The sequence below is a fragment of the Lampetra planeri genome, unplaced genomic scaffold (assembly GCF_965212315.1).
Source record: "Lampetra planeri unplaced genomic scaffold, kcLamPlan1.2.h2 scaffold_1115, whole genome shotgun sequence".
Taxonomy (NCBI): domain Eukaryota; kingdom Metazoa; phylum Chordata; class Hyperoartia; order Petromyzontiformes; family Petromyzontidae; genus Lampetra; species Lampetra planeri.
In genome coordinates, this window is record NW_027613826.1 from 21,290 (window position 1) to 33,169 (window position 11,880).

General features: G+C 40.1%; 1 protein-coding gene across 1 annotated transcript in view; it reads right to left on the reverse strand.

Moving 5' to 3' along the window:
* Positions 1-11,408, reverse strand: part of LOC144738662 (neural cell adhesion molecule 1-like) — a 32,349-nt gene extending 20,941 nt beyond the window's left edge. The window contains exons 1-7 of the mRNA XM_078621653.1: positions 11,315-11,408; positions 10,556-10,765; positions 7,141-7,284; positions 6,630-6,767; positions 6,250-6,367; positions 4,859-5,019; positions 2,325-2,467 (exon numbers count right to left, since the gene is read on the reverse strand). Coding sequence (XP_078477779.1) covers positions 2,325-2,467; positions 4,859-5,019; positions 6,250-6,367; positions 6,630-6,767; positions 7,141-7,284; positions 10,556-10,765; positions 11,315-11,408 — 1,008 coding nt within the window. The remainder of the gene's footprint in view (positions 1-2,324; positions 2,468-4,858; positions 5,020-6,249; positions 6,368-6,629; positions 6,768-7,140; positions 7,285-10,555; positions 10,766-11,314) is intronic.
* Between the last annotated feature and the right edge of the window lie 472 nt (positions 11,409-11,880).

Consider the following 11,880-nt stretch of genomic DNA (forward strand, 5'->3'; position numbering starts at 1 on the left):
TGTTTTCTATCTATTCTTCAAAGAGGAAAAGAAAAGGATACTAAAACATCTTTTCAAGACAAAAATCCCACATGAATAATGCAGCAGCCTTGTACTGTAATCAGCATGGATGAAAATACAGCTGTTATTATGATGGCAGGCAGGACAGACATCAGAAGCACAACAGAAGTAGACAATTCAACAATTAGCAGCCATTTCCTCATGCATCTAATTGAGCCCCACCATGAAAATTGCTCCCTTGCTGATAAGAAGGAAGGCAAAGTGTCTGATTCTACTGAAAATTAAGACTACCGCGACTCAGTGAGGCTGCTAATCGTTTCTTTAAAGAGCTGTGAAGAAATGGTACCAGTTCACAAGGAAAAACTGGAAACCCACGTGCAAAACACAATTGCTGCCACAGTGCAACTGTGCCTCACATGGCAGGTGCCATCCGACATGTCATGGTGCTGCAAGGCAGCAAAAGTGAACCACAACAGGGTGCGGGGGGGGGGTCATGTATATTACTGTAGGTAATGTATGTCTATTGCACTTACAAGTTTGGTCTCAGTGATCAGCACCCCACTGCAGATTCAAACTTCACATCTACAGTATAGCTTGACCGTCAAATATATGTCATGTAGAGTGATGAAGTATCCTCCAGTGAGGATACTCTGTCCTCACCCTCTTTGACAACCTCAAGACCACGAAAGAAGGTGACCTGGACTGACAGAGGAAGAGGTCAAGTACAACAGCTGCTCTCAAAGGTATGTCGTGGATGGGGCCTCCATACTGGGAGTCGGATGGGTTTAGAGAGAAACATGGTGCTAATGTGTTTTGCACTTGTAATAATGTTCCACTTAAAAGTGACTTAGATTATCAAACACTGATTGCTGTAGAGCTTAGAATTGTTCTGTAAAGAAATCAAACACGACTGTGTCACAGCAGTTTGAATATTCTTGTACAGCTTTAATTTGGAAAAAAATACAATGCTGACAAAACTCTACAACTTCTTCTTGCATAATCCAACAGTAAAAACGATGTTCATTCAAAACATAGCTAAAACAAGTTTAGTTGAGTGTTTGACAGTCAAAGACAGATTTAAAGTAGAGCATCATTTGAAGGATATGGAATGATTGACTTGTATCTGATTACGGACAATGTCATGCTGTGAAACAGAGGATGAAAGAGTGGTTTCTGACACCTTACTCCGAGCTCAAGAGTCAAATGTGAAATCTGATGAGACTGAACCGGGGGAAATCGTTTCTTTGAGGTTAACTGGGGTTTTGTCAAAGATGGAGGCATATTTTGCAACAGGTGCTCCAGTACATTTCTGTGCCACACAAATTTCATACCTGATAGATCCTGTTTACGTGTGCCTGTAAGGAGAAAAATGTAGGGCATGTAATGGAATATGTGAACATTTTCCCCTTTAACACCAAGATGCTCAGCGTCTAAGCCATGTGGGCAATACTGCAACACCGTTTGGATATTCATTTTTCATGATGATTTGCATATGGAGTAATGTGGAAGGCATAACAAAAGCCTCAGCAGTGAAATGGTGAGGAGGAGGTTACCACGGAACCACCGCTGGAAAAGAAATGAATTTATCTTCTCCTGTTGCTACAGTTACGGGTCTCACTTGTCCCAGCTGTCAACGGGTGAACGTCAGGGTACAAAGGACAGACAAGCATTCACACTCACATTCACACAATGGAGGTGGGAGGAAGACCTCCAGGCCTGGAATCAAACCATTCTCACTATGAGGTAACCAACTTGTCGCCATGGTAAACAAATATAAATTCTAAAAATGTTGATTGTTGTTTTCAATTAGAATGGTCAGAATATTAGTAATGGTCATTGAAATAATCAAAATAAATCATAATCAAAATAAAACACTTGATCATTGAAGTTCATATTTTATGTGCATTTGCAACTTTCAATGAGTTATTAGAACCTCAGCAGAACATTTGATGAAGACAGAAGAATGGACAACAGGCCCTGATTGCCCCTCGAATCCAATACACCACCTATGTTTTATTTATTTCATCTACTTTGTTCATATCGTGTGCGGCTATCTGTAAAACCATAACATAACATGTATTTCCAAATAAGATATATCAGAACTGTAACTTTTACAATATAATGACTGTGGGACTCAACACAGCCGATGAGTTTTATTTCAGCCTTTATCAAATCAATGTGGGGTGTGTAAACTGCACTTTGTCTCATAAACTCAGTTAAAAATCTGTCTAGAGTTCAAATCTAAAAGTCTATTTTATTGCCAGGTTTGGTTCAAATTCAGACGGAAAGCGACACATAAAGATCCAAAGGGAGCTGGGATTTACCTGTTCTCCATCAGTGAAGACACGCTCACCGTAGCTCCAGCTGATGGTGGGAGTTGGATCTCCTGAAGCCTCACAAGTCAGAGTGACCTGTTCCTCCATTTCAGAGGTGCTTTGGTTTACAATGTAGGTGATCTTAGGCTTGACTGCAAAGCACAAACACAAAGTTAGTGTTTGTCAGTTGCAGCAGTACAAACAGCAAACATGAATGAGGATCAGCAGTTTGTCAGGTGAGGGGGAGATTTATACTGCACAACAAAACTATCACAAGATTTCCCAGTTTGTTTTGTGTGGGTCCAAACTTTATTCACATAACAATGTATTGCCTGTCTAAAAATATTTGGTCTTCAATTTTGCTTCCATTTGAAGAGTGCTATAAATATGAAAGCAGAGTCTGCAGTGAGATTATCACAATAATGTAACAATAATATGCACATTCTTCATTCACATTGGCAGAGATCCCTGAAATCCTCGTTCAGGACTTTTTCAGCCACTACAAAGACAAGTTGTGACAACATACACGAAGAGATTCACCGCCCCTCTCGATCTTTGGTGTGTTCTTATCAACAGTTGTAACAAACACACCAACAGACACAGCACTCCTTCACTTTCTCTAAAAATATACAAAATACATATTTTATTAAATTTGTGGAAAAACATTTCCTTTGTTTCATCTCTGTTTTTTGCACAACTCAGTTTACACATCTGGCACCTGCATTTCTCAAATATAATACAAATCAAAGTCACTGCAAAAATAGCCAAGCAAAACATAAATAGTCATGAATATATCTAAATAACAAAATACAGCCAAAGTTCAATCTAAAACGAAGTGATGTCATTCATTCATTATGTTGTGCTGGAACTGATTCCAGCTGTCAACCTGGACCGGTCACCAGCTGAAGACCAATCACATTCACGTTCACAGTGAGAGTGACCAATTAAACTCAGCATGATTTTGGAGGTGAGAGGAACCGGGAGTACCTGGAGAGAACCCACGCAGACACAGGGAGAGGCAGAAAGATCCCAGCCAGGAATCGAACCCGGGCCTTTCCTGCTAACCCTTCATGTCATTCTTATAAAAACATTTGTCAATAAATTTGTTCTTATTGTATCTTCTGGACACTGTCCTGCAGACCATCCAGTGTTCGTTCTACAGCGTCAAGCTCTTCCCTTTTCTCCGCCACATGTGATTGATTCAGTAATGTGAAGGCCTGTTTTTTATTCTGCATTTCGTCTGCCTCTTTCTGCATCATCTAGTCTTGTCTGGTCTGCGTCTCATTTGAAGTGTGTTCTTTTACTGTACATACGTCATCCCTGTTGAATGAGGTTGGGGCTTTATCTACTGCCACTGCATCCTGAACCAAGCACAACGCCATTAGACTCCTCCAGGTTTTCACCAAGCATGTCCTTTGTCCTACTGCTTGTCAATGAGAGTGTGAGGAGACATGTCCCACAGTGTCCCACAGTGCTGCATACTCGGCTCGGGCGGTAACAAATCTTCCAAAAAAAAAAAATCAATCCAGATGAAAACTTTAAACAAAAACTTGGAATGCTGCTTTATGCTTTGCATTACCATTCAGTCAGAACGCATTGTCCCACTCTGAGGCAGTGGGCCCTCTCTTCTCAAACATTGTCTATCACCATGATCACGACATGATCGAGGGAGTTCCTGTGCCACACCAGTGGGTACACAAAAGGACTTCTCTCCATTTTTTTCAGTTTACAGCAAGGAAGGTGAGCAGATCCTGTTACCACAGTAACTCCAATAAGATCAGCCTTTGTTCTCACTTCTCCGGTCAGAAATCACATATTGGACAGTTACACTTGCTCGCTAATGGAATTGATGCTCCAAAATCAGTTATTGTGTTTTCTTTGTTTACTTCAAGCGACAGTGACTGAACCTTTTGGTCGGTTCCACAAAATCACACTTTTGAGAAATCGACCTGTCCAGTTAGGAGGCAACACCAATTGTGAATCAATTTCACCTGTGCAACAGACAACAGGTGGAAATGAGAGGCAATCCGCTGGGAACATCTTGTGGACAGATACTTTCATTAAACTCATTCACATAAAGTCACACGTGTTGCAAACAGTCCATTCAGTTCTAGCCGTCGGTGGAGGGCCGTGTCGTTACATTTCTAGAGAGGTGCATGTTGAGCTATGCCGTATTCGTGTCGATGTGAGCCCTCCGTCCATTTAATGGATGAGCATAAACTGGGCTCAAGGTGACAACAGACCTGCATGTGCATACCTTTTAACCTGTTTGCATTCCCTCACGAGGCGGTGGGGGGATAACTCATTTTCGAGGATAACAACTGTTTCCCGGACATTTGAACAAATCTCTTCTGTCTGTGATTCAGTACAGTTCCTTCACCCAAAACATTCAGTCTATCTAACGAATCGTTATATCTCTTTTAGAAATATATCAATATATGTCTGAAAATGCCCAGATGTCGCCCGGCCCTGATTCCCAAAACACTTTATATTTTCAATTGTCAGTCCATGCATGTAAAAGTAAATAAAGCATTTGTCCGTACCAAATACTCTGAGGCTGAGTTCTTGGTTACTTTCTCCAGCCTTGTTCTTGGCAATGCAGGTGTAGTCTCCTTCGTCAAGCTTGGTGACATCCATTATTGACATTTCCGAGCCGTCGTCATTAAAGCTGTACTTCGCTCCTGCCTCAAGGACCAGCTGGTTCCTGCACACATTGGACAGAAAAGACTGTTGTTTACAAAGAAACTGATTCCTGACAAGCCAGAGGGCTTGATGAAATATTAAATCTACTCAAGTACTAAATACACGTGCAAATATATGTGCAAATGCACATTAAAATAAAAGTGGAAGTGAAAAGAGAACATCTTTGCATGAAATATCAGCAAAATGTGTAGTTTTATTACTGTATTATAAGCCTTTTTATATTGTTTTATTAGGACCAAGGTTTCACAGCTGAAATATTCATATTTCTTGTTCAACTAGTAACTTTTTGCTATCCCTTTAAAAAATGAAATGAAAAAAATTGGTCTTGCCCCTATGCGACTATTTTATTTTAGTTATGTTCTTAGTATAGGGTTTCAATACAGATTTGAAGAAACTGCAAATGTGTGTATTACTATATTGTAGCATTGAATCAAAACATTAGAAAACACAGCATTTCTTGGACTGTTAGCACTGCGTCCCCCCCACTCCCCCAATGAATTAATTATTGTCTTGGAAACAGGTTGAACAAAGGCAGAAGCATATCGATAGCTCTATTCAGATTCACCCAACAATGTAGCTTTTGATGACACAGGTCTTCAGGTTTCATTGTGAACATGCAACTGTGGCTGCCCGATGTATTCGATTGCAGCTAACTGCTTTGTAGAACGTCTCTGATACCCCATGAGAGTGCAACACCTCCAGTTTCGTGGACTATTGAACCACTGTTTCACAGATGTGACATACATATCTTACATTACGTGAGGGAGGAGGATATATCCACAGGCAATACAGCAAAAAAAATATGAAACAGCTTGTGAAAGGACCTCTCATATATGAAATGTACTTTACCACTCCTCTCATCAGCTGGCATCTCTCAGGAAATCTGGCATCTTATCTGCATCAGATGTTTAAAGGATTCAGCCCAAAAGCACATTAGAACCTTAGAAACTGAGATCTTTGGGTCCACAAAGATTTCTCTACATGAGGTTGAATTAACACTTTATATTCCTTCATCTTCTTCCCGTTAAGGGACCTTGATGTGCTGGAGCTGATCCCATCTGTCAACGGGTTAACGCGTCACCAGCTGAAGGACAGAACACCAGAACCTACCAATTACCTTCAGCACATAGCACATTGAAAGACCCACTGCACCACCGTGTCACACACAATATACAAATACTACAAAATCAATCCAACTTTTACTGAAGCTGTCCTGTCTCTGGAGCTTTACCTTGTCCAAGTCACCATGGGTTCAGGATAGCCATCAACAGCACAAGTCAACATGGTCAACTGCCCAACATCAGCGGTGGCATTAACCTCTGACTGCCAAACCCTAATGGTTGGGAGCACTGAGACAGACAGACAGGTAGACAGAGTTAGAGAGTTCATACAGATAATACGAAGATAAACACAAAAGATAATCAGTATTTTACATTCATCAATTTATAGTAAAACAAACATACAAATAAAAAACAGGAACTGAAACAAGTCACTTCTTGGAACTTCATCCTTTGATACACATTGCCTCATCACTTCGTAGGATCAAAAGCCTACTTTAGAACCTACTTTAAGAGGAAAAGGAAGTAGTGTGAGGGACAAAGGGGTGCTAACCATTCACAATGACCTTGATGACCCGAAGATCAATCTCGCCGCGGGCCATGAGCCGGCCCTCACATGTGTAAGAGCCCTCATCTGTCTTCTTTATGCCACGAATTTGGAGGTGATTGTTGTTCAGCACCTTAAACCGAACTGAAAAGAAGCAGAAGACAGACACCATTTTGGGTATGTTAAATTTCTACATTTACTTTCAAATTCTGTGAAGTTACGACAAAAGTCACAAAAAGGGATTCAAAGAACTAACTAAAGTCTGGAGAAAAACTACAAAAGGGAAAAAGAAGGAAAAGGAAAAAAAAAAGGGGATATTTTATTATCTGCATTTTTTGGAAGAATAATTATGATGGAAAAAGGTATTTTTAACTACTTATTAACTTATTAACTTACATTTTATCATTACTTCTATTACTTACGCTTGGGTCTAAAAAATATTAACTTGGCTGAACAAGATGAGAGCTGCTTCACAAATAAGCAATATGCAACCGACAAGCTGTCAGTTAAAACCTACCATCTTTTTCCATCTGGATTCTTGCTCCTTTGTATTTCCAGATGACTGTGGGTGGAGGTGAACTAATAACATCGCAGATGATGTTGGCGTTGTCTCCTTCAATAAACTCTTGTGGTGATGGTGCATTTGTGAAGGTAATTCTTTCTGGAATAGAATGTGAAACAAATGTTGTCTCAGCGGTATAGTGACCATCATCAAAATACATGCATTCTTTCAATGTCTTCCCTCCAGCAGTTCATTTCCTTTGGTAGGAAAGCAGAACCACATCGAGAGGGAAATCACATCATAGTGAAATTCAACTAGCCTCCTCCATTCATTTTGTATTTGCAATTTCACATTCTTACAGATGCAACAGGACATGATCAAAGTTGCTCTCTTTCATTTGTTTTATTTGTATTTGCTTTTCACTTTCCTTGATTCCTTGCACACAATGGGCATAAAGAATGTTGGGATCATTTTGGGCAGATGTGAAACAATGTTTCAATTTTTCAGTGAACAAAATGCCAAGTGAATTAAAAGAAGAAGAATCTAAATTTAATCAATATATCGGTGTGATTACACTTTTTTAGTTCAGTTCTCTGTTCCCAGACACACTAGATCAGGGCTCTGTGGGGACCATACAGTCAATTCCTGCACTCAATCTCTTATTTATGCTGAAGATAGTTCTTAGTGACATTGGGGGTGTTTAGAGTTCTCTCCCTTTCATCCACTTTGCATTTTGTTAATTAATGAAAACATTTATAATAAAATAAGATGCAAAGTTTGCAAATTTACTTTATTTTCCATTTTACACATGAAGACAGCTCAGGTGCACAGGGTTATAGTGGATCCCTGGTGTATGGTACCTACATATACAGTATGTATGCCAATACAGATCATCCCAACCTTTAGAATTGTTAAGTCCTGTCACCACACTCCCATTATTTGTGTTTGGTCTCCCAATAAGCATAATCTTGGCGAGATGGCATCTGTATCTTCAGAGCCTTCCCCAGATGTTCTATTACTCACCCAAAATGGTTGAATCAAACTACATTCCAATAGCGCATAAAGGAAGGAAGGTTTCTGCCTTTGCTCCACATATCCAACAGAGATTACAACACACCTTGTGTATTGCCTTCCAACCTCCTTAGAGTAAGTAAATGTCAGGTTTGAAGAAGATTCCTGTCCACTGGTAAATGATCCAGTACATCCAGAGGGTTGAAGGGTCTGGTATGGTATGTGGTGTTATACATATCAGTATCAGTAACATAAGTGACCTGTGGAGCGATCATCATCTTAATTACATTAAGTTTTCCCTAGTTTTCCCCATTGATCCAAATTTAATTTAATTTTAATTTTCTGAAGGAGTCGGTCCAGAATGAAATGTATCATCTCCTTTCATATTTGTGCTCAGACGTGTACCCAGATATTTCATTCCTGATGGCGTCCATCTGAATCCAAACAGTATGATCTCACTGGGGACGCATACATCTGAAATGGGCATGCCCTGGGATTTGTGCCAGTTGATCTTATATCCTGATAGTTTATAATAGGACTCAATATTAGTATTGGCATGTCTGTGAAGGTTCTCAGTCATCCAGGTCATGGTATCTTGCTGGGTTAAAATCGTAGGCAACTGGACTTCTGGTTTTCTTGAAGACGTTTCGCCACTCATCCGAGAAGCTTCTTCAGTTCTGAACTGAAGTTCTGAACTGAAGAAGCTTCTCGGATGAGTGGCGAAACGTCTTCAAGAAAACCAGAAGTCCAGTTGCCTACGATTTTAACCCAGCAAGATTAGTATTGGCAAAAATTTATTTAGGTCCACCATCACCACCAGAATATCATCTGCATACAACAGTTTGTGCTCTGGATCCCTATACCTTTCCGTGTTGCTAAGACCAGTGGTTCCAACAAAATCGTGAAGAGTAATGTGGCGAGTGCACAGCCTTGGCAGTTTTCTCTTGAAAGACTAAAAAAGTCTGATAAAATTCTGTTTGTAACAACTGCTGCTATTGGGTTGTAATATAGTATTTTTATTCACTGACAGAAATCCCTTCCAAACCCAAATTTTAAACAGATATAAGGATATAGGGAAACCACAATCTACATGTCAAAATCCTTTGCAGCATCAAGGTTCAGGGACAACTCGGATTGTCATGATTCAACCATGTGAGGTGCTTCAGTCTTCGCATTTTGTCTGCTGATGCCCTGTCATTGATGATCATCATTCACAATACCTGGTAATATTTCCTCGTCTCCTTCTCCTTCTCCAATCCCCTACTAAACAAAGGTTTATCAATCCGTATCTTACATCCACCCCGAGTAAACTGGTCTGTAATTGGCTTCTCTCTATCTCTTTTACCTATCAATGAAATCAGTGCATCATTAAATATATCCGGTAGTGAGACAGACTAAAACACCTCCATATACACCTCAGGCAGTATGGGGGCCTTCCCACTTATAACAAAATGTAAAGTTTTAATTTAATTTATAGGATTTAGAATGTACACACACACATTATAGGAACAGGTGGGGGACCAGACACGCACGCACGCACACGCACACACGCACGCACACACACACACACACACACACACACTCACACACAGACGTCAGTTTCATTGTGTGTGTGCATTTAGTCCTTTGTAATTTACTGACATTTTTTTCTTGTGAAAGTCAAAATTCAATTCAATTATTTAAATGTTATGACTCTAAATGCTGCTCTTCTACTTTACTTACCTTAACAAGTTGAGTTATCAGTTGTTTGTGTGTGTGTGAAAAGTAGCACAGCGATCACCTGCTGCTGTGTGAAGTCACAGCGCTGTGCTTACACAGATCAGTTGTGTTCAGCGCAGCGCTGGGCACACCCACACCCGCACACGCACACCCACACACCCACACCCACACACGAGTTGCATAAAAAAAAAAAAAAAACACCATTTACTCATATAATGTCATAAGTTTCCAAATCACATTAATACATGAGAATCACATTTTTTACACCAGGGGTGACATTGTGGCAGAAGATGTTGGAATATTATTTATTATTATTTATGTCAAACTGATCACTATGAGTTTGAGTCTGCTGTTGCGGTAACGTGATGTTCAGACAACACAGCCAGAATTGTATTCGTCACCAAAAAAATGCGCTGAAATAACAAAAAAAGTTCTGTTTAGAAAATCAAGCGTCATGGGGAATAAAAGTCATTACTCACAACAGACAGGATCATTAAGCAGCCTTCTGATGGTCTTCCGACCATGTATTGAATTGGTGAAAAATCCATTTTCACAAAGAAAAGGGTAATGTACACATATTGCCTGGAGCAGTCAATAAAACACTGTGTTCAATACACATGCTTTTCATTCATTAATCTAGTTTTAGTTCACACATATAACACTCAATTTTGAGATTGTTTAAGGTAAGAAATACACTTACGGAATATTTTCACTTTGACAGTTGACTCCCCTCGTTGGTCTCCGTTGGTGGCAACACACTTGTATGTCCCTGCATTTTCAGTCCCAGCTTTATATAGCGTGAGGGTGGACGATGACTCATCATTACGGGTAACCGTTACATCCGCTCTGTTCGATTCTATCCTGTCTCCCTTCGGCCCATACCAGTCTATGTGCTTAGCGACACCTAAAACTGAGGAAAAACAAAGAGCAAAGAGTTATTCAAAGGGACAAACTCCTAATCAGTGCAGCCAGTGAATTCACATAGAAAAGATTGCAGGAAAAACTTGCAGACTGCACAGAATGCACAGATTTGGCCGAGGGCTCCTGATTTTCTGTTTGGGGACCGATATCAATTCCCACTACAGCTCTGCAATAGAGGTTGATTATAATTATATCAGGCCAAAAGACTAAGTTGACAATTGTTGGCGTACACATGGTACACTCTGCAACCTCTCCCTCTTTTCTGTGAGGCACTCTGAAGGTTTGAAGTGTCCAAACACATCATACAGATGTTTTTGATTTGATTTTTTTGAGTCTCTTTTCCCTCCGTATTACTATTTCAATCAGAGTAATCAAGCATTAGCAGTAATCACCAAAAGAACTGAGATTGCGTGGAGAGGAAAAAAAACACCTGATGTTCTGTCCGGTGTCCATACAGGTGAGCTCAAAAGACCAATTACATTTTCTCTTAAAAAACAAAACATAGTTATTCAATGTTGGGACAGGTGGACACACTTACCTTCACACATGAAGAACTTGGACTCGCCAAGACTAATTTCCCCATGGCTGGGTGTGATCTGTACGTCAAGGGAAACTAAATGACAAAAAGACATAATACAACATAAGAAAAGACATGGTACCAAAACACTGATTTCTCATATTTTGTTGAGAAACAATTTTTGAGCAAGGAATCGGTTGACAGTGACAGGCCATTCCTCAAGTAACTCATGTCATTTAGTTATAAATAATGATCAAGGCCAAAAGTGAATCAAGAGTCAGGTCCAGTGTGACTACTGTTTAAACAGAGCTCCGTGTTGGCGTGGAGGATGGTGGTCTGAAATGCCCCGAAACTGACTCATATACGGAAGAAGAGGATGGCAGCAATTAGGGCTGGGCGAAATATCAATATATTTTTTTTAAAGGATACATGGAATTTAACTATATCACATATATTGATATAGTTCAAATTTGCACTGTGATCCGCTCCAGTCAAGCTGCTGAGCAGTTCTCTGCTCTTCTGCTGCCCCCACCCCCACTCCTCCTCATTCATGATCAGAGGAAACTGTCATGACAGAGTTTTTAGCG